At 45.3% G+C, this 24,917-nt stretch overlaps 1 protein-coding gene and 1 pseudogene across 1 annotated transcript; one reads left to right on the top strand and one right to left on the bottom strand.

Annotated features, from left to right (window-relative positions):
• Window positions 1-418: 418 nt before the first annotated feature.
• SPINK2 (serine peptidase inhibitor Kazal type 2) lies at window positions 419-6,208 on the bottom strand. The gene is made up of 4 exons (XM_075997828.1): window positions 6,089-6,208; window positions 4,537-4,580; window positions 1,867-1,976; window positions 419-713 (listed from the first exon to the last, which is right to left on the bottom strand). The coding sequence occupies exons 1-4, from the start codon at window positions 6,141-6,143 to the stop codon at window positions 668-670; spliced, it is 255 nt and encodes an 84-aa protein (XP_075853943.1). The 5' UTR covers window positions 6,144-6,208; the 3' UTR covers window positions 419-667.
• A 5,432-nt stretch (window positions 6,209-11,640) lies between these two features.
• Window positions 11,641-12,631, top strand: LOC105867843 (dual specificity mitogen-activated protein kinase kinase 4 pseudogene; annotated as a pseudogene).
• The last annotated feature ends 12,286 nt before the right edge of the window (window positions 12,632-24,917 follow it).

The following is a 24,917-nucleotide window of genomic DNA, read 5'->3' as shown; positions in this document are numbered from 1 at the left end:
CAGCCTCCAGAGTAGCTGGGACTACAGGCATGCACCACCATGCCCGGCTAATTTTTTTTTTCTATATATATTAGTTGGCCAATTAATTTCTTTGTATTTATACTTGAGACGGGGGTCTCACTCTTGCTCAGGCTGGTCTCGAACTCCTGACCTTGAGTGATCCTCCCGCCTCGGCCTCCCAGAGTGCTAGGATCACAGGCTTGAGCCACCGCGCCTGGCCTTGGGCCTTCATTTCTTCATGAAAGCTCTCATGCCACCTAAAACTTATATTAAATAAATTGATACACTTTCCTCCTGTTGATCTATCTTACATCTGTTTAATTCTCAGGCCCAGGTGAAAAATCCTAAAGGGTGGAGGTAAAATTTTCCCTCCCCCTTGCAGTGAGAATGGCATTTTCAACAGAGAACAAACAGTAACTGAATTCAATGCAGATTTTATTTCCAACTAAATAAAGCAACGCACCAGTCTGGGCGACACGCTTAAGTCAAGGGGCAAAGGCCAGGAAACCATCGCTACACATGGCTGTCTTCCACATCTCCTCCCAGAAAATGTGGGGGGACAGATCTTAGGCAAAGAAACAGAGGAAAAGGGAAAAAGGGGAAGTGAAATTTATCGAGTGTGCCAGGGAAGGTGGTCTTTCCATCTTGTTTTCTAGAAAGTGCTCCATCAGCATGGTTCTTCCCGGATGATTTTAATATCATGACCATCTTCCCTGCAAATTGAAGAGCCAGATAAACACAATCATTAATCACCTACCCCACGGCCACAAGGAAACTGTCTCACTATTTATTCATGGTGAAAAGACCCATGTCATTATACATTCGATTCCTTCCAGAGCTGCATTTACTTAATCATTTTTGAAGCTAAATCTAGGAAACAATGAGGAGTGAAAAAGTCTCCACTCTGCTAACCACCCCAGCCATCAAAGAATGACTCGAAGGTCAGAGAATGGACCCCTGCTATCCAAAGCCACACACTTGGAGAAGTCATGGTACCTGGTTAGGTGTATTAGCTGAAGGCCATCGAGTATAACACTCTTATCATTTAGCATCCTACTAAGCAGAGTTAGTAAGTCCTAGTAGTAGTACCGGACTTCTAGTAGTACTACTTCTAGTAGTACAGGTCACCTGCACGTGTCCTCTGAATTTAAAAGAAGATTTAATACTCTACAGAGTTTAACTATTAAAAACACTCTTAAAAAAAATAAAAACAAAAAAACAAAACACTCCTAATTTAGGGAAATTCCCCATCCATGGATAATAACGTAATTTTATTACCTAGTCTACAGTTGATTAATCACATACTTTATTTTCTCACCTTGACCTGAAAAATGCACTAAGAATTTTGCATTTTGGGCGGGAGGGGTGAGGGTACATTTTTTTAAATGTCAGTGTGAAAACTGAGAACGACTTAAGTCACATTTGATTCTTTTTTTTTTGAGACAGAGTCTCACTCTGTTGCCCAGGCTAGAGTGAGTGCCGTGGTGTCAGCCTAGCTCACAGCAACCTCCAACTCCTGGGCTCAAGTGATCCTCCTTCCTCAGCCTCCCGAGTAGCTGGGACTACAGGCATGCGCCACCATGCCCGGTTAATTTTTTCTATATATATTAGTTGGCCAATTAATTTCTTTCTATTTCTAGTAGAGACGGGGTCTCGCTCTTGCTCAGGCTGGTTTCGAACTCCTGACCTTGAGCAATCCGCCCTCCTTGGCCTCCCAGAGTGCTAGGATTTCAGGTGTGAGCCACCACGCCCGGTCAACATTCGATTCTTATATACAAGAAAAGAGTCACTAACCCCTAAGCAATCAACATTCAAGAAAAGAAAATTTTAAGACGTGGCTAGTCTGTAGCTGGAGAATCGTGTTACCTGATCTTCATGCACAGAGTACATTCATTGGGATAAGTGGACATGTCGCTGCCACACACGGGGTTGTAGTCCCTGGGACATCCTGGTAACTTATACTGACCACAGTTTGGCTGGAAAAGAGAAATGGAGAGAGAAATTAGAGAATGACGGACACATGCTTATTACAAAATAGCTAAAGGGGGGGGAGGGAATGTCTCCAATCTCCTCAGATTTCCTACAAATAGCCCACAAAAGTATTTCTATTTTCCCCCAAAAATGATCTTTCCAATGCAAAATTCAGATGCAATGTTAATGCAACGGTTCAATACATACTATGTAAAAATAATAATAATAAAGGGCCTCAGAGGGCTCGATCTGGCTGATATTTATTTATTTATTTATTTATTTTTGAGACACAGTCTTGCTCTGTTGCCCTGGCTAAAGTGCCGTGGCATCACTGTAGCTCACAGCAACCTCAAATTCCTGGCTCAAGCGATCCTCCTGCCTCAGCCTCCCAAGTAGCTGGGACTACAGGCACGCGCCACCATGCCCGGCTAATTTTTCCTATATGTTTTTAATTGGCCAATTAATTTCTTTCTATTTTTAGTAGAGATGGGGGTCTTGCTCTTGCTCAGGCTGATCTTGGAACTCCTGAATCAAGCGATCCTCGAGCCTCGACCTCCCAGAGTGCTAGGATTTACAGGTGTGAGCCACCGCGCCCGGCTTGGCTGATTTTTAAATGAAAGTCTAAGACACGCAAGCACCCCTACTTTACCTGTCCTCTAGACTCAATATTCCCGTCACCAGAATGTCCACATGGGCGTTCTACGCAATTCCACTTTAACCCCTTGGCATCATGCTGAGGCAAACTCAGGAATCTCATCTTTTGGTCTGTACTATTAAGACACTGACATTGGCCGGGCGCGGTGGCTCACGCCTGTCATCCTAGCACTCTGGGAGGCCGAGGCGGGAGGATTGCTCAAGGTCAGGAGTTCGAGACCAGCCTGAGCAAGAGCGAGACCCCGTCTCCACTACAAATAGAAAGAAATTAATTGGCCAAGTAATATATAGAGAAAAAATGAGCCGGGCATGGTGGCGCATGCCTGTAGTCCCAGCCACTCGGGAGGCTGAGGCAGGAGGATCGCTTGAGCCCAGGAGAGCCAAGGAATGCCTAGCTCTCCTTCCGGAGAAGCTGGGAGAGAGGGGTGGATCCTCCCTCCCTCCTGATACCTTGACTTTGAACTTTGACCCTCCAGAACCGTGAGACGATCCACTTCTGCTGTTGAAGCCACCCACGTGCCTTACTTTGTGACAGCAGCCCTGGGCAGCTAATACGGGGTCTTGGAACTCGACCCTCCAGATTGACGGAATGGAGGCCAGAGAAGTGACAGGTCTTGCTCATGAGCCACCAGTCACCAGCTGGGCCAGCAGCAGGGCTGATCAGACTACGGTGTCCAGAGTCCCACTTTAACAAAAGGTTAAACATATGGCCTGCTCTTTCTCTGTTTTCATATACAGAAAACAATAGCCCCTTTAATAATCAGCCTCAAATGACCAGAACTTGATTACTAACTGACAGTTTCCCTAATTTAGTCTTCAAATCCAACTCAGAACCAACCAGAGACAGCCAAATATGCACCCTCTCCCCACCCCCAAACCATCCCATAGAATGCCAGCTTTCTATTTTTAGCAGAGACGGGGTGTTGCTCTAGCTCAGGCTGGTTTCGAACTCCTGACCTTGAGCGAATGCCAGCTTCTAGGTAGCTCACCTGCAGCTCCCCGGCCCAGCAGCCTCCCACTGGGGCACACCTGAAGCCTTCCCTTTAGTCCCCTAGAAATCTGTCCCACTCCTCTGTCGTTAATTCTCTACCCAAATGCAGATAATACTTGGCCGGCACCCTGGCTATAGCAAGCGCTCATGAATTAGCCTCTGCTCTTTCTCATTCGGTTGGTCTCCACAAAATTTCATTTATAAAGTATATAAAATGGGCCGGGCACGGTGGCTCACGCCTGTCATCCTACCACTGTGGGAGGCCGAGGCGGGAGGATCGCTCAAGGTCAGGAGTTCGAAACCAGCCTGAGCAAGAGCGAGACCCCGTCTCTGCTAAAAATAGAAAGAAATTCATTGGCCAACTAAAAACATAGAGAAAGAAAAAATTAGCCAGGCATGGTGGCGCATGCCTGTAGTCCCAGCTACTCGGGAGGCTGAGGCAGGAGGATTGCTGGAGCCCAGGAGTTTTGAGGGTGCTGTGAGCCAGGCTGACGCCATGGCACTCACTCTAGCCTGGGCAACAGAGCAAGATTCTGACTCAAAAAAAAAACAACAAACCGTTAGTACAGGGCGTAACTATTAGGCCAATGACCTTCGGAATTATTGAGGGCAATATGAAAGCAAACAAAAGCCCTGAGGCCTCAAAGACTGAGTTATTTATTCTCTACTAAAATGTACACTTTGATCTATACCAGAATGCTCGCTTAAGAACCTGGTTTTTCTTTTTCTTTCTTTCTTTTTTTTATTTTTTGCTTATTTTCTTATTTCGTGGTCAATATCTGCAGAAGGAACCTGGTTTTGAAAGCAGTCAACGGTTTCCAAAGTGGCAGATCAGATCTGAAAATCAGGCCCCTACCCAAAGGGGCTGATTTGGGGCCGCACTGTATTAACAGAAATAATTCGAGTGATTTCCTACTTACTGCTCTGTATGATGCATGCTCACTCAATTCAGATTCCAAAGAGGCTGCAGGAAGAAAACATATTTTACGGTATGGGATCAAGGTGAGTTATTGTTCAGAAGGGTTTTTGAAAATCCAGTTTGGGATTTTCCAGGCCACAGGCCCCCACCCCAGCCCTCTAACAGGGACATTCAGTTTTTTCTGGCAGGCACACAGAAAGAACATTTGGTTCTGTTCTCACGCCGTTTGGTTTGGTTGAGAGGATTTCCAGGCTGGGGGGTAAAAGTTGGGGAAGTAACTCTTAATGCTCATGATCACTTTTCCCCTGAGGTTCCGGGTAATCAATACAAAACTTAATTATTAGATATCAACATTTTACCTCCCTTTTAAAACAGGTTTCAGTATGCCACATAGCCCGTGGTAAAAGAAAGATAAAACGAAAGAACATAAAAAATTTTTTAAAAAGTAGAGAAATTGGCCGGGCGCGGTGGCTCACGCCTGTAATCCTAGCACTCTGGGAGGCCGAGGTTGGCAGATGGCTCAAGGTCAGGAGTTCGAAACCAGCCTGAGCAAGAGGGAGACCCCCGTCTCTACTAAAAAAGTAGACAGAAATTAATTGGCCAACTAAAAATATATAGAAAAAATGAGCCGGGCGTGGTGGCGCATGCCTGTAGTCCCAGCTACTGGGGAGGCTGAGACAGGAGGATGGCTTGAGGCCAGGAGTTGGAGGTTGCTGTGAGCCACGGCACTCACTCTAGCCGGGGCAGCAGAGTGAATCTCAAAAAAGAAAAAAAGGGGCCGGGCGCGGTGGCTCACGCTTGTAATCCTAGCACTCTGGGAGGCCGAGGCGGGCGGATTGCTCAAGGTCAGGAGTTCAAAACCAGCCTGAGTGAGACCCCGTCTCTACTATAAAAAATAGAAAGAAATTAATTGGCCAACTAATATATATATATAGAAAAAATTAGCCGGGCATGGTGGCACGTGCCTGTAGTCCCAGCTACTCGGGAGGCTGAGGCAGTAGGACTGCTTAAGCCCAGGAGTTTGAGGTTGCTGTGAGCTAGGCTGACGCCACGGCACTCACTCTAGCCTGAGCAACAAAGCGAGACTCTGTCTCAAAAAAAAAAAAAAAAAAAAAAAAAAAAAAAAAAAAAAAGAAAAAAAGGGGGGCAAAGAAATTGAAAAAGAAGAAAAAAGAAATTAGAAAATATATAAAAAAATAAAATAAGATCGGTTTGCAGGCTGCTTTCTCGGAAGCCTCCGCAGGTCCCGGTTCCTGCACACCTCGAGGCTCAGCAGGGCCACTGGGCACAGAAGCCCCGACCCCGGGGCCTGGCCACCAGGGAAGCCCGCGTTCAGGGCGGCACGGCGGGTCGCGGGGACAGGAGCCGGCGGGGCGAGGCCGGGCGGGGGTCCGGGCGGTCGCGGCCCCGCAGGCCACCGCTCGCGTTCGCGGGGAACCGCCAGTAACGGGTCGCGGGGACGTGGCCGAGGCGGCCGGGCGGGGAGGCCCGGCGACCCCGACCCCGTCGCCGTCCGCGGGGGTCGCGCCGGCCGGCCGGGGAGCGACGGTTACCTGCAAAGACCTGGGCCAGGAGCAGCAGCGCCAAGCGCCGCGCCGCGAGCGCCATCCTCTCGGCCGCCGGGCGCAGTGGGGACGCGGCGGCGACACGAGGCGGGGGGCGGGCGGGCGGCGCGGGGCGGGGCCGGAGGGCGGGCCGGGAGGGCCGGGAGGGACACAGGTGTGGGGGGGAGGGGGCCGTGGGAAGGAAGCGCGGAGGGAGGCAGAGGAGGCTAGAGGTGGATGGTGGAGGCTAGAGGTGGAGGAAGCCTCTACCGCCCTGCATGCGTCCCCTCCCGCTCCAGCAAACAAGAAAAGAGCCTTTAGGTTTGCGCGGTGGCTCACGCCTGTCATGCCAGCTCTCTGGGAGGCCGAGGAGGGAGGATCGCTTGAGCTCAGGAGTTCAAGACCAGCTTGAGCAAGAGCGAGACCCTGTCTCTACTAAAAAAAAAAAGTTAGAAAGAAATGAGCTGGACAACTAAAAAAAAAAAATATATATATATATAAATAAAATGAGCCGGGCATGGTGGCACATGCTTATAGTTCCAGCTACTTGGGAGGCTGAGGCAGGAGGATCGCTTGAGGCCAAGAGATTGAAGTTGTTGTGAGCGAGGCTGAGGCCCCAGCACTCTAACCTGGGCAACAGAGTGAGGCTCTGTCAAAGAAAGAAAGAGAGAGAGAGAGAAGAAAGAAAGAGAGCAAGGAGAGAGAGAGAGAGAGAGAGAGAGAGAGAGAGAGAGAGAGAGAGAGAGAGAGAGAGAGAGAGAAAGAAAGAAAGAAAGAAAGAAAGAAAGAAAGAAAGAAAGAAAGAAAGAAAGAAAGAAAGAAAGAAAGAGAGATGAAAGAAAGAGAGAAGAAAGAAAGAGAGCAAGGAGAGAGAGAGAAAGAGAGAAAGAAAGAGAGAAAGAGAGAGAGAAAGAGAGAAGAAAGAAAGAGAGCAAGGAGAGAGAGAGAGAAAGAAAGAGAGCAAGGAGAGAGAGAGAGAAAGAAAGAGAGCAAGGAGAGAGAGAGAAAGAAAGAGAAAGAGAGAAAGAAAGAAAGAAAGAGAGCAAGGAGAGAGAGAGAAAGAAAGAGAAAGAGAGAAAGAAAGAGAGAGAGAAGAAAGAGAGCAAGGAGAGAGAAAGAGAGAAAGAAAGAGAGAGAAGAAAGAAAGAGAGCAAGGAGAGAGAGAAAGAGAGAAAGAAAGAAAGAAAGAAAGAAAGAGAGAGAGAAAGAAAGAAAGAAGGAAGAAAGGAAGGAAGGAAGGAAGGAAGGAAGGAAGGAAGGAAGGAAGGAAGGAAGGAAGGCAGGCAGGCAGGAAGGAAGGAAGGAAGGAAGGAAGGAAAAAAAGAAATGCCTTCCCTGACTATCCTATAAACAAAAAGATCAGGTGCAATGCCGCACACCTGTAGTCCCAGCTACTCAGGAGGCTGAGGCAGGAGGATCACTTGAGCCCAGGAGTTCAAGGCCAGCCTGAGCAACATAGCGAGACTCTGTCTCTAACTACATGGAAAAAAAAAAAAAAAAATTAGTACTCCCTCTTTTGATTCTCTTTGCTCGCTTTGTTTTCCCTTCTCCACCCCCCAGGACTTATCACAACTTGACTTTTTAACCTTTTGCCCTCGCTTTTTTTCTCCATTCCTTTATTCTACTCGGGATTTAATTTTTTAAATACCCCAGATTTTACAAAGCGCAGCAGTAGAATAAAAAACTGGAGTTTCTTTTCATGCAAACCTATTTATTTGAATTTTTTTAATATTTCAAATTATTGATACATTCAAAGAGTAATTTTAATCTCTATAATTTTTGCTAACCGTGTCAAGTCACACTCGACATCCGAGTGCAAAGGGTGAAATTTAAATTTGTCTATTTATGGCACCCCCCTCACCCACATAAGCTCCAAAAGGAGAGGGATTCTTTTTGATTTACTGCTGCAGCCCCAGGAAGAGAACCTCACATGTGTTAGCAGCTCAGCAAATATTTGCTGAATGAATAAATAAGGGATTTCTAGGGACTTAACTTACCTAAACTTACCTAAAAAGAAAAGATGGCCTGCGGAATACAACAAACAAGCCACTAGTTAAGCTAATTGTTTGTGCCTTAAGCAACATGGAAGAAGAAATTAAACCTTAATTTCTGGTTTTGTAGCATTGTGTCTTATAGCAGAGTATGACATCACTAAAAGAGGTTTGCCATTGAATACTCACTCTGCAAGCTGCTTCACAAGCTATGGACAAAGCTTCCATTTTGGCCTCTCCCTTCCCCATAAAATGGGATTGTAATACTAGAACCTTGTGAATACTAACTCAGACCATGTGCGTAAAGAACTCGGTAGACTTTATAAATTCAAGTGCCTTTCTTATCTTTTCCACGATGTCATATGTAGAGGAGGCAGTTATTTTTATTTATTTATTTATTTTGAGACAGAGTCTCGCTTTGTTGCCCAGGCTAGAGTGAGTGCCGTGGCGTTAGCCTAGCTCACAGCAACCTCAGTCTCCTGGGCTCAAGCGATCCTCCTGCCTCAGCCTCCCGAGTAGCTGGAACTACAGGCATGCGCCACCATGCCCGGCTAATTTTTTTTATATATATTAGTTGCCCAATTAATTTCTTTCTATTTATAGTAGAGACGGGGTCTCGCTCTTGCTCTGGCTGGTTTCGAACTCCTGACCTTGAGCAATCCGCCCGCCTCAGCCTCCCAGAGTGCTAGGATTACAGGCGTGAGCCACCGCGCCCGGCGAGGCAGTTATTTTGTTCCTAGGCGACAAGGCACCTGCTCCTCACTGAGGTCACCTTGGCCATTGTGTTGTCACAGAGCTGGACATCTCTGGCCTGTCCGCAGTAGCATTGTCTATTTCTCTTGTTTCTGTAACCCTAGTGCCTAGCACTGAGCCTGACATGAGCTCGGTAAATGTTGGCTGAATAAGTGAATCCTTAAAAGTTAAACTGTCATCTTAACAGTGGTGGCTCACAACTGTAATCCTAGCACTCTAGGAGGCCGAGGCAGGAGGATCGCTCGAGGTCAGGAGTTCGAAACCAGCCTGAGTGAGACCTCGTCTCTACCAAAAATAGAAAGAAATTAATCGACCAATTAAAAAAATATATAGAAAAAATTAGCCTGGCATGGTGGCGCATGCCTGTAGTCCCAGCTACTTGGGAGGCTGAGGCAGGAGGATAGCCTGAGCTCAGGAGTTTGAGGTTGCTGTGAGCGAGGCTGACGCCATGGCACTCACTCTAGCCTGGGCAACAAAGTGAGACTGTCTCAAAAAAAAAAAAATAAATAAATAAAAAAAAAGGAAGGTGAATGCAGGACACAGGAACTCCAACCCAAGAAGCAGCAAAGGGAATAGGCCGCAGTGTGACCGTCCTGGAGATCAGCCAGTCCAGACTGGAATAGCCAGAGGCCCCAACAGAGATAGTTTCTGGAGGATGACATAGATAGAACACAAAATATGTCTTACAACATTGAGATATTTACACCAAAGGGGTAAAGTTTAGGGATTGATTAGTAATAGAGAACTAAGCAAATAAAAAAGACAATTAATTCTGTCACTAGTTTAGGACTATTTATAAAAGACAATTATTTCCCCATTCTGAACTATCCTAAACAAAAAAAAAAAAAAGACAATTATTATTGTTATTTTTTATTTATTTTTTCTTTTTGAGACAGAGTCTCTCTTTGTTGCCCAGGCTAGAGTGAGTGCCATGGAGTCAGCCTAGCTCACAACAACCTCCTACTCCTGGGCTCAAGCGATCCTCCTGCCTCAGCCTCCCGAGTAGCTGGGACTACAGGCATGCGCCACTATGCCCAGCTAATTTTTTCTATATATATTAGTTGGCCAATTAATTTCTTTGTATTTATAGTAGAGATGGGGTCTCGCTCTTGCTCTGGCTGGTTTCGAACTCCTGACCTCGAGCAATCTGTCCACCTCAGCCTCCCAGAGTGCTAGGATTACAGGTGTGGGCCACCGCACCTGGCCAAAAGACAATTATTATTATCATTATTATTATTTTGAGACAGAGTCTTATTCTTGTTGCCCCAGCTAGAGTGCCGTGGCGTCAGCCTAGCTCACAGCAACCTCCAACTCCTGGGCTCAAGCGATCCTCCTGCCTCAGCCTCCCAAGTAGCTGGGACTCGGGGCGTGTGCCACCACACCTGACTAATTTTCATTCTATTTTCAGTAAAGGCAGGGTCTGGCTCTTGCTCAGGCTGGTCTCAAACTCCTGACCTCAAGTGATCCTCCCACCTCAGCCTCCCAGAGTGCTGGGATTATAGACATGAGCCATTGCACACAGCCAGTCCACTATGCAGTTTTAAACTCCACCTCCTACCACACATGGCTAAGTTCTGACTAGTGTCCTATTTGGGGTTAGGGGGTAAATTTGAAATGAGTGTTAATTCATTTTTGAAAAAAAATTTTTTTTCTGAGTCACATTGTCACGTTCTTTGAACAAAGGTCATAAAATGGAGATGGCTATATAGTGCTGAAGATTTTCAGCAAGCATTATATAAAGATTTTCTCAACTTTGTTGGGTTTCTGTTACCCAATCACATGCACGCTTGCTTATAAACAAACATCTTGGAGGCTTCAGAAACACAAGTCTGAGCACAGACTCAGGGGCAGCAGGAATTTCTGCTACAAAAGAAAAGCCGTGTTATAAATAGGCCGGGAGCAGTGGCTCACGCCTGTAATCCTAGCACTCTGGGAGGCCAAGGCAGGAGGATCGCTCAAAGTCAGGAGTTCGAAACCAGCCTTAGCCAGAGCGAGACCCCGTCTCTACTATAAATAGAAAGAAATTAATTGGCCAACTAAAAATATACAGAAAAAATTAGCCGTGCATGGTGGCGCATGCCTGTAGTCCCAGCTACTCGGGAGGCTGAGGCAGGAGGATCGCTTGAGCCCAGGAGTTGGAGGTTGCTGTGAGCGAGGCTGACGCCACGGCACTCACTCTAGCCCGGGCAACAGAGTGAGATTCTGTCTCAAAAAGAAAGAGAGAGAGAGAGAGAGAGAGAGAGAGAGAGAGAGAGAGAGAGAGAGAGAAAAAACAAATTGATGTGGGTACATTCAGCTGCCTGTATGTGACTTGGTTTCAAAGAGTTGCTATGGAGCCGCTCTGGGCCACCCAGCCGTCAGCAGCATGCAGGGTAAACGCAAAGCACTGAAGTTGAATTGTGCAAATCCACCTTTCAAATCTACAGCAAGGTTTACTCTGAATCCAATCCTACAGGAGTTCAAAAGCCACACATAGCCGGGCGCGGTGGCTCACGCCTGTAATCCTAGCACTTTGGGAGGCCAAGGCGGGCGGATTGCTCAAGGTCAGGAGTTCGAAACCAGCCTGAGCGAGACCCCGTCTCTACCAAAAATAGAAATAAATCAATTGACCAACTAAAAATATATATACAAAAAAAAAATGAGCCGGGCATGGTGGTGCATGCCTGTAGTCCCAGCTACTCGGGAGGCTGAGGCAGCAGGATCGCTTGAGCCCCGGAGATTGAGGTTGCTGTGAGCTAGGCTGATGCCACGGCACTCACTCTAGCCTGGGCAACAAAGTGAGACTCTGTCGCAAAAAAAAAAAAAAAAAAGCCACACATAGAGAGACTGAGAACACATAGCATTGAGTCATCAGGAAAACTGAAGATCTGCCCTGAACAACAGTGGGATTTCACTGCAGAGGACTTGAAAAACCTTGGAGAAATTGGACGAGGAGCTTATGGTTCTGTCAACAAAATGGTCCACAAACCAAGTGGGCAAATAATGGCAGTTAAAAGAATTCGGTCAACAGTGGATGAAAAAGAACAAAAACAACTTCTTACGGGTTTGGATGTAGGAATGCGGAGTAGTGATTGCCCATACGTTGTTCAGTTTTATGGTGCACTCTTCCGACAGGGTGACTCTTGGAACTCATGTCTACCTCGTTTGATAAGTTCTCCAAATATGTATCTGTATTATTACATATTACAAATATGTATATCTATTAGATGATGTTATTCCAGAAGAAATTTTAGGCAAAATCACTTTAGCAAGTGTGAAAGCACTAAATCACTTAAAAGAAAACTTGAAAATTATTCACAGAGATATCAAACCTTCCAATGTTCTTCTGGACAGAAGTGGAAACATTAAACTCTGTGACTGTGGTATTAGTGGACAGCTTGTGGACTCCATTGCCAAGACAAGAGATGCTGGGTGTAGGCCATACATTGTTCCGGAAAGAATAGACCCAAGTGCATCTTGACAAGGATGTGATGGCCACTCTGATGTCTGGAGTTTTGGGATAACATTGTATGAGTTGGCCACAGGCCGATTTCCTTATCCAGAGTGGAATAGTGTATTTGATCAACTAACACAAATCGTGAAAGGGGACCCTCCACAGCTGAGTAATTCTGAGGAAAGGGAATTCTCCCCAAGTCTCATCAACTTTGTCAACTTGTGCCTTACAAAGGATGAATCCAAAAGGCCAAAGCATAAAGGACCTCTGAAACATACCTTTATTTTGATGTATGAAGAACGTACCGTTGAGGTCGCATGCTATGTTTGTAAAATCCTGGGTCAAATGCCAGCTACTCCCATGTTTGTCCATTGATGTTGCTGCTACATCAGACTCTAGAAAAAAGGGCTGAGAGGAAGCAATACGTAAAGAATTTTCAGCCTGTATCACAGTGTTTTTATTGCTCGCCCAGACACCATGTGCAATAAGATTGGTGTTCGTTTCCATCATGTCTGTATACTCCTGTCACCAAGAACGTGCATCCCTGTAATCCCTGGTTGATCACACTGTGTTAGTGCTGGTCAGAGAGACCTCATCCTGCTCTTTCGTGACGAACACATTCGTGAAATGTGGAAGTCAGCACGATCAAGTTGTTGACTGGGATTAGATCACATCTTAAATTCATTTCTAGACTCGAAACCTGGAGCCACAGCTACTGGAATGGTGTCTTGTTAGACTTCCAAATCCTGGAAGGACACGGTGATGGATGTACTGTGTTTGGGGGTTTTTTTGTTGTTTTTTTTTTTGAGACAGAGTCTCACTTTGTTGCCCAGGCTAGAGTGAGTGCCGTGGCGTCAGCCCAGCTCACAGCAACCTCCAACTCCTGGCCTCAAGCGATCCTCCTGCCTCAGCCTCCCAAGTAGCTGGGACTATAGGCATGTGCCACCATGCCCGGCTAATTTTTTTTTTGTATATATATTTTTAGTTGGTCAATTAATTTCTTTCTATTTTTTTTTAGTAGAGACGGGGTCTCGCTCAGGGTAGTTTCGAACTCCTGACCTCAAGCAATCCGCCCGCCTCGGCCTCCCAGAGTGCTAGGATTACAGGCGTGAGCCACCACGCCCGGCTGGATGTACTGTGTTTGAACATAGAGACTCGGGCTTGAGTGACAAGAGCTTGCACACCCAACAAGACACATTGCCTTCGGGAGCTGGGAGACAAAGGAGGAATTTACTTTCTTCACCAAGTGCAATGGATTTACTAATTTGATATTCTGTTGCTTTTCAGTCACAGCCGACGTTTGGGGATTGATGTGCTCAGCCACATTCCTGTTTGAAATATCATGTTAAATTAGAATGAGGCCAGGCTCGGTGGCTCACGCCTGTAATCCTAGCACTCTGGGAGGCCGAGGCTCGAGGATCGCTTGAGCTCAGGAGTTCCAAGATCAGTCTGAGCAAGAGCAAGACCCTGTCTCTACTAAAAATACAAAGAAATTAATTGGCCAACTAAAAATATATAGGAAAAATGAGCCGGGCATGGTGGCGCATGCCTGCAGTCCCAGCTACTTGGGAGGCTGAGGCAGGAGGATCACTTGAGCCCAGGAGTTGGAGGTTGCTGTGAGCTAGGCTGACGCCACGGCACTCTAGCCAGGACGACAGAGCGAGACCGTGTCTCAAAAATAAATAAATAAATATCAGCCAGATCGAGCCCTCTGAGGCCCTTTATTATTATTATTTTTACATAGTATGTATTGAACCATTGCATTAACATTGCATCTGAATTTTGCATTGGAAAGATCATTTTGGGGGGAAAATAGCAATACTTTTGTGGGCTATTTATAGGAAATCTGAGGAGATTGGAGACATTTCCTCCCCCCCCTTTAGCTATTTTGTAATAAGCATGTGTCCGTCATTCTCTAATTTCTCTCTCCATTTCTCTTTTCCAGCCAAACTGTGGTCAGTATAAGTTACCAGGATGTCCCAGGGACTACAACCCCGTGTGTGGCAGCGACATGTCCACTTATCCCAATGAATGTACTCTGTGCATGAAGATCAGGTAACACGATTCTCCAGCTACAGACTAGCCACGTCTTAAAATTTTCTTTTCTTGAATGTTGATTGCTTAGGGGTTAGTGACTCCTTTCTTGTATATAGGAATCGAATGTTGACCGGGCGCGGTGGCTCACACCTGAAATCCTAGCACTCTGGGAGGCCAAGGAGGGCGGGCTGCTTGAGGCCAGGAGTTCGAAACCAGCCTGAGCAAGGGCGAGACCCCATTTCTACTATAAATTAGAAAGAAATTAATTGGCCAACTAAAAATATATATACAAAAAATTAGCCAGGCATGGTGGCCCATGCCTGTAGTCCCAGGTACTTGGGAGGCTGAGGCAGGAGGATGGCTTGAGCCCAGGAGTTTGAGGTTGCTGTGAGCTAGGCTGATGCTACAGCACTCACTCTAGCCTGGGCAACAAAGCAAGACTCTGTCTCAAAAAAAAAAAAAAAAAAATTAGAATGAGTTTATCTTTACCAAAAACCATGTTGCATTCAAAGAGGTGAACATTAAAATATTGAGACAGGACAGAATGTGTTCTTCTCTCCTTTACCAGTCCTTCTACTCTTCATTGGGAAGACTCAGGAGTCTGCCACTTGTCAAAGAAGGTGCTGATCCTAAGAATTTTTCATTCTCAGAATTCGGTGTGCTGCCAACTTGATAGTCCACCTGCCACAAACCACCAGGACTGAAAGAAGAAGAAAAGCACAGAGGCCAAAGTTTACAGATGTTTCCAATTCTAGTATCTTATCTGGAAAAACTCGTAGCAGCTATATATTTCCCCTTGGCCCCAAGCCTGATATTTTAGCCATCAAACTCACTAACAGGGCGAAGTAGCTAGTAGCAATGTGCTTTGATTGATTAGATAAAGATTTCTTGTAGGCAGCAGAAGACCAAATCTCAGTAGTTTGCTTCTTGCCATGACTGGCCTAGGACTTCAGTTTCTCAATCTCTTCCCTTTCCCCTCCCCCTATGGTCTATTGTCGCTAGGTGACTTTGGCTTAATCCAATATTTTGCCTTTTATTTTTCTATATCGAAAACCTTTCTAATTACCAGGGATGTTCCTTACCAAGGATTTTCAGCCACAGATCTCTCCTATGCTCTAATGCTTCAAAGGCTGAGAAAAGTGGGGCCCAGTTGATGTGGTGGGTGACAAAGAGGCATCCTTCTAGAGACACATTTGATCAGATAAGGATCCAAAATGGCAGTCTTTTAGATAAGGCCACCACTGGCTAGAATCTGTAGTAGTTCACCTTTGTTTCTTTTTGAGACAGAGTCTCGCTTGTTGCCCAGGCTAGAGTGAGTGCCGTGGCGTCAGCCTAGCTCACAGCAACCTCCAACTCCTGGCCTCAAGCAATCCTCCTGCCTCAGCCTCCCGAGTAGCTGGGACTACAGGCATGCGCCACCATGCCCGGCTAATTTTATATATATATTAGTTGACCAATTAATTTCTTTCTATTTATTGTAGAGACGGGGTCTCGCTCTTGCTCAGGCTGGTTTCGAACTCCTGACCTCGAGCAATCCGCCCGCCTCAGCCTCCCAGAGTGCTAGGATTACAGGCGTGAGCCACCGCGCCCGGCTCACCTTCGTTTCTTGAAATTGCAATTCTGCCAAGACATTTTTTTGAAAAAGCAAAACAAAACCCCCAGAAGAGTTATAAGAGGCCGTTTAAGTCTGTTGTCTTTGGCTGTGCTTCTTCTTCACTTACCCATGAGCCAGGCTCTCATTAGGTTTTGCTCCAGCCTCCCTGACATTGAACTTTATAGGCTTTGTATGACAGTTAAGCAGCACTGTGAGTGGTTCCAGCACACTGGAGTATAAAACAGCCACGGTCTGAGATACAGATGATGCCATTATAGAACCAAATTGTGGCAGATATTGCTGTATCTCTTCTCAGAGTGACAGTGATAAATATAAAACAATCAAGGGAGAATGGTGCTGTTTAAAGTTAAATCCCTGTAAACTGCAGAATTCAGATATGATTTTGGTCCACTTGCCTAATTTCCCTATTTTCACCCCTATGGCATCCTAAACCCTTAGACTTCCCAGTGTTCTGAAAGGAGGCTTGGTATTTGTCTCCTTTCGATCACACCAAGCCATCGTCCTCCACTACTTCCAGGGACTCAAGAGGAATCTGTTTCCCTGCTGTCAACTTCCTGTCTAGCTCAGCAAAGTGTCACTTGCCATTATGCAAATGAAGATAAAAGCAATTCTGACTGTCCAGGAGCTAATCTGACTGTTCTATTGCGTGGATGACCACGTTAAAGGCAATTTTAGTGTATTAATCATAGATTATTATAAACTGTAAACTTAAGGGCAAGGAGTTTATTACAATGTACCTTTTTTTTTTTTTTGAGACAGAGTCTCACTTTGTTGCCCAGGCTAGAGTGAGTGCCGTGGCGTCAGCCTAGCTCACAGCAACCTCAAACTCCTGGGCTCGAGCGATCCTTCTGCCTCAGCCTCCCGAGTAGCTGGGACTACAGGCATGCGCCACCATGCCCAGCTAATTTTTTGTATATATATTTTTTTGTATATATAATTTTTTGTATATATATTTTTTAGTTGGTCAATTAATTTCTTTCTATTTTTAGTAGAGACAGGGTCTCGCTCAGGCTGGTTTCGAACTCCTGACCTCGAGCAATCCGCCCGCCTCGGCCTCCCAGAGTGCTAGGATTACAGGCGTGAGCCACCGCGCCCGGCCTACAATGTACCTTTATTAAAACAAAAGGGTGTATAGTGTTCACAAACTGTGAAAATAGTGTAAGAACTATACATTGTGAGCTCCGGTTATTTTTCTCTTGTACCATAGAAAAATGTATAAAAATTATCGAAAAGCTAATGTCCAGGGATATTGCCTTATTTGTCTGTAAAAATGGAGCTCAGTAACATAACTGCTTCTTGGAGCTTTGGAATATTTTGTTCTGTATTCTTGTTTGAATTCTTCCTCTATTTAAGATATATACATGGAATCGAAGTGTTTATGTAATAGTTCTATCCTTTTGCCTGCAGATCAGTTGTAATAAATCTAGGATGTGATGATGAAAAACAAAACAAAACAAACAGTTGCTATCATACCTTAGAAGTATTTTATACTTTAGAAGTATTTTATGGTGCTTTTTTCATTTAGCCAGGTGTGGTGGCACATTCCTGTAGTCCTCAAAATAATAATAATAATTGTCTTTTTTAAACAGTCCTAAACTAGTGACAGAATTCATTATCTTTTTTATTTGCTTAGTTCTCTATTATTATTATTATTATTATTTTGAGACAGAGTCTCACTTTGTTGCCCAGGCTAGAGTGAGTGCCGTGGCGTCAGCTTAGCTCACAGCAACCTCAAACTCCTGGGCTCAGCAATCCTCCTGCCTCAGCCTCCCAAGTAGCTGGGACTACAGGCATGCGCCACCATGCCTGGCTAATTTTTTGTATATATATTTTTTTAGTTGGTCAATTAATTTCTTTCTATTTTTGGTAGAGACAGGGTCTCGCTCAGGCTGGTTTCGAACTCCTGACCTTGAGCAATCCGCCGGCCTCAGCCTCCCAGAGTGCTAGGATTACAGGCGTGAGCCACCGCTCCCGGCTAGTTCTCTATTATTAATCAATCCCTAAACTTTACCCCTTTTTTCATAGTTCATTTGTCAGCCAAGAACAAGGGTCAACAAAGGTTTTCTATAAAGGGCCATATAGTAAATACTTCAGACTTTTCAATTCACACAATCTGTCACAACTAGGCAACTCTGCCATGGTAGTGCAAAAGCATACATAGACCACAGGCAGACAGATGGACATGGCTGTATTCCAACAAAAGTTTCTAAAAATGAGCAGCAGGCCTTATGTAGACCGTGGGCCATAGTTTACTGGCCCCTGGCCAAACATACCTGTAGTCCCAGCTACTTGGGAGGCTGAGGCAGGAGGATCGCTTGAGCCCAGGAGTTTGAGGTTGCTGTGAGCTAGGCTGATGCCATGGCACTCACTCTAGCCTGGGCAACAAAGCAAGACTCTGTCTCAAAAAAAAAAAAAAAAATTGATAGAGCATCTAGACAATTTAGGCAAAATAAAAAAAATGTTTAGTCCTATTATCTAGTCCCATTATCTCAAAATATAAAGCTTAAAAACAAGTGAAGCTCTGAAATTACCTGTGGCATCTGAATAGTAAAGAGAGATAATTGTAAATACTGTGAGCACATACATTCTCTTTCCCTTCATTAAAATCATCACTATTTAAATGAAACTGAATAATTAATGTTGAGTGGAGCAAATTACAATGCTGAGCGTCTTAGTGTTGAGGATATGTAATTTTATAATTTTCTATAAGAAAGGACAATTTTTTTTTTTTTTTGAGACAGAGTCTCACTCTGTCGCCCAGGTAGAGTGCCATTGGGTCAGCCTCACTCACAGCAACCTCCAACTCCTGGGCTCAAGGGATCCTCCTGCCTCAGCCTCCCGAGTAGCTGGGACTATAGGTGCACACCACCATGCCCGACTAATTTTTTTCTATTTTTAGTAGAGATGGAGGTCTCAATCTTGCTCAGGCTGGTCTGGAATTCCAGAGCTCAAGCGATCATCCCTCCTCGGCCTCCCAGAGGGCTAGGATTACAGGACTGAGCCACTGTGCACAGCCTAATGGTTAAAATTTTAAAACCTCTTCTCTGACTCATATAGGTCTTGTGTGACCAATTTGGAGTAGGTTATACACATTGATTGCGACCTTTGTTAGAATGGCTTGTTGTTATTGTTTTAATCGGGCTTCTTGTAGTAATAAACCTAGAATGTAAGCTCCCTGAGGGTAGGGATTTTTAGTACGTTTTATTGACTTGTGAATCTGGTTCCTAAAACAGTGCACATAGAGCATTTGGCAAATATCTGTGGAATGAATGAAATAAATATGACATTTTTCAGATCATATATCATTCCGGATGGTGGCAGTGGTTTAATTCAAAGATAATTATCTTCTTTTTGTCAACTTTATGTACCTTCCAAATAGTGACCCTTCAGAGTGCCCAACTTTATTTCAAAGAAAGGTCTAAGACTACCATTGTGGTGAGAGTCATAAATATTGGGAATTTTTTCCAAAGAAGTGCAATTTATGTATTTATTTATTTATTTTTGAGACAGAGTCTCACTTTGTTGCCCAGGCTAGAGTGAGTGCCGTGGCGTCAGCCTAGCTCACAGCAACCTCAATCTCCTGGGCTCAAGCGATCCTCCTGCCTCAGCCTCCCGAGTAGCTGGGACTACAGGCATGTGCCACCATGCCCGGCTAATCTTTTCTATATATATTAGTTGTCCAATTAATTTCTTCCTATTTATAGTAGAGACAGGTCTCGCTCTTGCTCAGGCTGGTTTCGAACTCCTGACCGCCACCAATCCACCTGCCTCGGCCTCCCAGAGTGCTAGGATTACAGGCGTGAGCCACCGTGCCCGGCCTATTTGTTTATTTTTTTAAGGCTGGTCAAGAGGAGCAGTGGGAGTGGAGAAGGAACAAAGGAATCTGTAACTGATTCTGATCAATTAGTCATAAACACCACTGCACTCGGACCAACCCAAAGAAGTGCAATTTAAATTTACTGATGGTTAATGTTATGTACTACAGGTTTGTGTCTCTGTCCAAATTGATACATTGAAATCTTAACTCCCAAGGAGATAGTATTAGGAGGTAAGGAATCTGGGAGGTAATTAGGTCAGGAAGGTGGAGCCCTTATGAATGAGATTAGTGCCCTTATTAGAAGAGACATGAGATCTTCCTCTCTCTGCTCTCTACCATGTGAGGACCCAGCGAAAAGCAGCCATCTGGAAGTCAGCAAGAGGGTCCTCACCAGAACCCAACCATGCTGGCACCTTGATCTTGGACTTCCCATCCTCCAGAACCCTGATAAATAAATTTCTGCCTATGGTATTCTGTTACAGTAGTCTGAACTAAGACAGTTGGTTTTTTTTGAGACAGAGTCTTGCTTTGTTGCCCAGGCTAGAGTGAGTGCCGTGGCATCAGCCTAGCTCACAGCAACCTCAACCTCCTGGGCTCAAGCGATCCTCCTGCCTCAGCCTCCCGAATAGCTGGGACTACAGGCATGGGCCACCATGCCCGGCTAATTTTTTATATATATATCAGTTGGCCAATTAATTTCTTTCTATTTATAGTAGAGACGGGGTCTCGCTCTTGCTCAGGCTGGTTTCGAACTCCTGACGTTGAGCGATCCTCCCGCCTCGGCCTCCCAGAGTGCTAGGATTACAGGCGTGAGCCACCGCACCCGGCCTAAGACAGTTTTTAAAAAAAAAGAAAAGAAAAGAAAAGAAAAGAAAAGAAAAGAAAAGAAAAGAAAAATTCTGAGATCCATATGTAATGAGTTAGTTTTTGATAAATTAAATAAAAAGGTTTTTGATAAATTAAACCTTTATATATAACTTTTATATATTTGATAAATATATAAAAAATAAAAAGGTTTTTGATAAATTCCAAGTTTTGATTATATTTCTCTAGCTGTTTTCCAGTTAACCAGAAACATACACAACTCAAAAACATCCATGGCCAGGCGTGGTGGCTCACGCCTGTAGTCCTAGCACTCTGGGAGGCCAGGGCGGGAGGATCGCTTGAGCTCAGGAGTTCGAGACCAGCCTGAGCAAGAGCGAGACCCCGTCTCTACTATAAATAGAAAGAAATTAATTGGACAACTAATATATATATACAAAAAATTAGCCGGGCATGGTGGCCCATGCCTGTAGTCCCAGCTACTCGGGAGGCTGAGGCAGGAGGATCGCTTGAGCCCAGGAGTTGGAGGTTGCTGTGAGCTAGGCTGACGCCATGGCACTCACTCTAGCCTGGGCAACAGAGTGAGACTCTGTCTCAAAAAAACAAAACAGGCCGGGCGCTGTGGCTCACGCCTGTAATCCTAGCTCTTGGGAGGCCGAGGCGGGCGGATTGCTCAAGGTCAGGAGTTCAAAACCAGCCTGAGCAAGAGCGAGACCCCGTCTCTACTATAAATAGAAAGAAATTAATTGGCCAACTGATATATATATAAAAAAAATTAGCCAGGCATGGTGGCGCATGGCTGTAGTCCCAGCTACTCGGGAGGCTGAGGCAGAAGGATCACTCAAGCCCAGGAGTTGGAGGTTGCTGTGAGCTAGGCTGACGCCACGGCACTCACTCTAGCCTGGACAACAAAGTGAGACTCTGTCTCAAAAAAAAAAAAAAAAAAAAAAAAAAACAAGCCTAAGGAGGATCAGTTGAGCCCAAGAATTGGAGGCCACAGTGAGTTATGACGATGCCACCAGACTCCAGGCTGAGTGACAGAGCAAGACCCCATCTCAAAACAGACAAACAAACAAAAACAAAACAAAAAACCCCAACAACCCTAATTCACTGTGGTTTTCCTTTCCATTCAGCTCTGGGGTGTAGATAGTAACTTTACCCCCTGAAACAAACAGAACTGGAATTCGACTGTGTTCCATCAAGCTTGGGAACCCAACACGCGTGCTCCACGCGGCCTCTGGCGTAAAGTGTAAACTCCTAAGAACAATTATCCATACGTGTCTTTGCAGAGTCACGCCAGAGTATTGCCTAAGGAGCCAGAATGGAGGTCATCTGACTCTAGCGGAGATCATTTTATTTAACATATTGCCTATCAATGGGGCCTGGAGTCTACCAAGTTAGATGTTAACTTGTTGAAAATAAGTTGCAGATGGTTTTGTGAGGTAGAAAAGACGCTTCCAAAGGTGACCATTTTATTGTTCCGTGGACAGGAAGCAGTATTATATTTTATTTTGCAGTCTTGTTCCAGCATAACCAGTCTCAACCTGTCTGACTTCCTTTGCTGGCTCCCTCACTATGAGTTAAATAAGAATGGTAAATCTGTTGCATTATTTCAGGATGGGAAAAAAAAAAGAAAAAAAAAAAAAAAAAAAAAAGAATGGTAAATCTGGGCCAGTTTGCCTGGTAGGTGGACAAAGTGGGTATTTCTGACGCGGGAAGACCAGCACGTGCACAGGCTGGCATTTAGAGAATTCCAAGAGGTTCAAGGTGGCAAAGGCAGACTTGGAGGTGCGTGCGAATTGCTTGGATTTAGTCAGTCTAGGTGAGGCCCAGGATTCTGCCTGTCTACAAGCTCCCAGGTGGAGCTCGTCCATGGACCACACTTGGAGCAAGAAGGGGCCAGGCTAGAGCACAGGTGGCAGTGGCCAGCTCCAAAGTTGGAGATGGAAACTGAGGAAGAAGAGGGTGAATCTAGATAAGAATAAGACTAATCATTTAATAAGAATAATTATTTTCACAATCCACGCCAAACAAAAAGATTCCTAAGATCAAGGGCTCTTCTGAAATGATATTTGCATTCCAACCACAGTTCAGTGTAACCACGGAACCAAGACTAATAATTTATTTCCTGCGAACCGAGTTCGCCAACAGCTAAGTGTGCTAAATCGTGTTTGGTGGTTTCGACTGCCATCTAGTGGAAATAGGTGGACACAACTAGTGCCTCATTTATGTATAGCTTTAGTTTTCAAAATGCTCTCATTTTTTTTTTTATTTTTTGAGACAGAGTCTCACTCTGTCACCAAAGCTAGAGTGCCGTGGAGTCAGCCTAGCTCACAGCAACCTCAATCTCCTGGGCTCAAGCGATCCTCCTGCCTGAGCCTCCCAAGTAGCTGGGACTACAGGCATGTGCCACCATGCCTGGCTAATTTTTTTTCTATATTTTTAGTCGTCCAAATAATTTCTTTCAATTTTTTTTTAGTAGAGACGGGGGTCTCGCTCTTGCTCAGGCTGGTTTCGAACTCCTAACCTTGAGCAATCCATCTGCCTTGGCCTCCCAGAGTGCTAGGATTACAGGCGTGAGCCACCGCACCCGGCCCCAAATGCTCTCATTTTATATCCTCAGTAACGTATGAAATAAATATTGATATCTCAGTTTGCTTTCATTTATTTAAAAATCTTAATATTATTTCATGATTCAGGCACTATACATGAATGATCTAATTTATTTCCCACTACAATCTAATATAAGTATTACCTGTGTTATTCCTGCTTACAGATAAGGAAGCTAAGGCCTAAAGGATTTTAAAAATATGCCCATGCTGGGCACGGTAGCTGACGCCTATAATCCTAGCACTCTGGGAGGCTGAGGCGGGAGGATCACTTGAGGTCAGGAGTTCGAAACCAGCCTAAGCAAGAGCTAGACCCCCGCCTCTACTAAAAATAGAAAGAAATTAATTGGCCAACTAAAAATATATATACAAAAAAAAAAAATTAGACAGGCATGGTGGCACATGCCTGTAGTCCCAACTACTCAAGAGGCTGAGGCAGGAGGATCACTTGAGCCCAGGAGATTGAGGTTGCTGTGAGCTAGGCTGACACCACGGCACTCACTCTAGCCTGGGCAACAGAGTGAGACTCTGTCTCAAAAAAATAAAAGAAAATTTAGCTGGGCGTCTTGGCACAAGTCTGCTGTCCCAGCTACTGGGGAGGCTGAGGCAGGAGGATCACTTCAGCCCAGGAATTTGAGGTTGCAGTGAGCTGTGATCACGCCACTGCACTCTAGCAAAACTTTGTCTCAAAAAAGAAAAAAAGAGGCTCTGAAGGAAGCTGGGGGTGGGAGAGATGCCTGAAAAGGTCCCTGGGGAAGCAGGACAGTGACCTGCTGGGGAAGCCACTATGGAAGAATGTTCTGGGGGAGCCAGAGACTCCGCCTCCCTTCTTAGCTCTTGGGGGCTCTTCCGCTGGCTCTAGAAACTAAATTGGCCCCAGCCAGCTTAGCCAGAGAAAACTACATACATTCTATTCGTTTCACGCATATCTGGGCGTCGTCACAAGAGAGTCAAGTCCGAAGAAGTGGCCAAAGCCAGGTGCTTTTGTACTTTTTAGACAAAGAGTGACACATTTGGGAAGAAATGACAGGAGCAGATTTTCTAGAGGAGTCAGGAGTCAGGAGCTGTGTGCAGGGTGTGTAAAACAGGTGGGAGATCAGGGTTACTTAGTTCCGTATGTTTATTCAGGTCCATTTACTCAGCCTCCAAGTTCAAGTCTCTTGGGGACACGGGCTGTTTTGTCGCCCAGGTGGGGAGCAGGTGGCCCTTCCAGAGGATTCTACCGCTTGGGGCGTGCAGGGAGAGGCAAGCCAGCTCGTCCTTTCTAAAACTACAATTTCTCCAATGTTCTAACTCGAAATAATCAATATGCCCATCTGGCGTATTTTGGGGATGGAACATCCTTCCCTCCTTCAGTATCAATTTGAAATTGTCAACAGCCACGTAAGAAACCAAAAAGGGCCTCGCTGGTTTCTTAGCTAAGAGGCTGCCGCTGTATGCAGTGAGCGCAGCTTTTGTGAATAATGGCAGCTGAAAGCAGATTTTATACTGTTGGGGACTGGGGAGGTGGATAGGAGAAAGTGGAGCTGATCATTTTTTGTTGTTGTCCTTGTCAGAAAGGGAAAGAACAAGGCCAGGCGCAATGGCTCACGCCTGTAACCCTAGCACTCTGGGAGGCCAAGGAGGGAGGCTTGCTCGAGGTCAGGAGTTCGAAACCAGCCTGAGCAAGATCGAGACCCCGTCTCTACTAAGAATAGAAAGAAATTAATTGGCCAACTAAAAATATATAGAAAAAATTAGCCGGGCATGGTGGCGCGTGCC

Source organism: Microcebus murinus, chromosome 26 (assembly GCF_040939455.1).
Source record: "Microcebus murinus isolate Inina chromosome 26, M.murinus_Inina_mat1.0, whole genome shotgun sequence".
In the NCBI taxonomy this organism is placed as follows: Eukaryota; Metazoa; Chordata; class Mammalia; order Primates; family Cheirogaleidae; genus Microcebus; species Microcebus murinus.
The sequence above is the reverse complement of the archived record's forward strand: the minus strand, read 5'-3'. Positions and strand labels throughout refer to the sequence as shown.

Bases quoted from the DNA above. Each gene is read 5' to 3' on its own strand.
- SPINK2 (XM_075997828.1), bottom strand. From the start codon at position 6,143: ATGGCGCTCGCGGCGCGGCGCTTGGCGCTGCTGCTCCTGGCCCAGGTC. The intron at 4,581-6,088 runs GTAACCGTCGCT...TTCTTCCTGCAG, and splicing joins CCTGGCCCAGGTCTTTGCAG to CCTCTTTGGAATCTGAATTG. The intron at 1,977-4,536 runs GTAAGTAGGAAA...TCTCTTTTCCAG, and splicing joins AGCATGCATCATACAGAGCA to CCAAACTGTGGTCAGTATAA.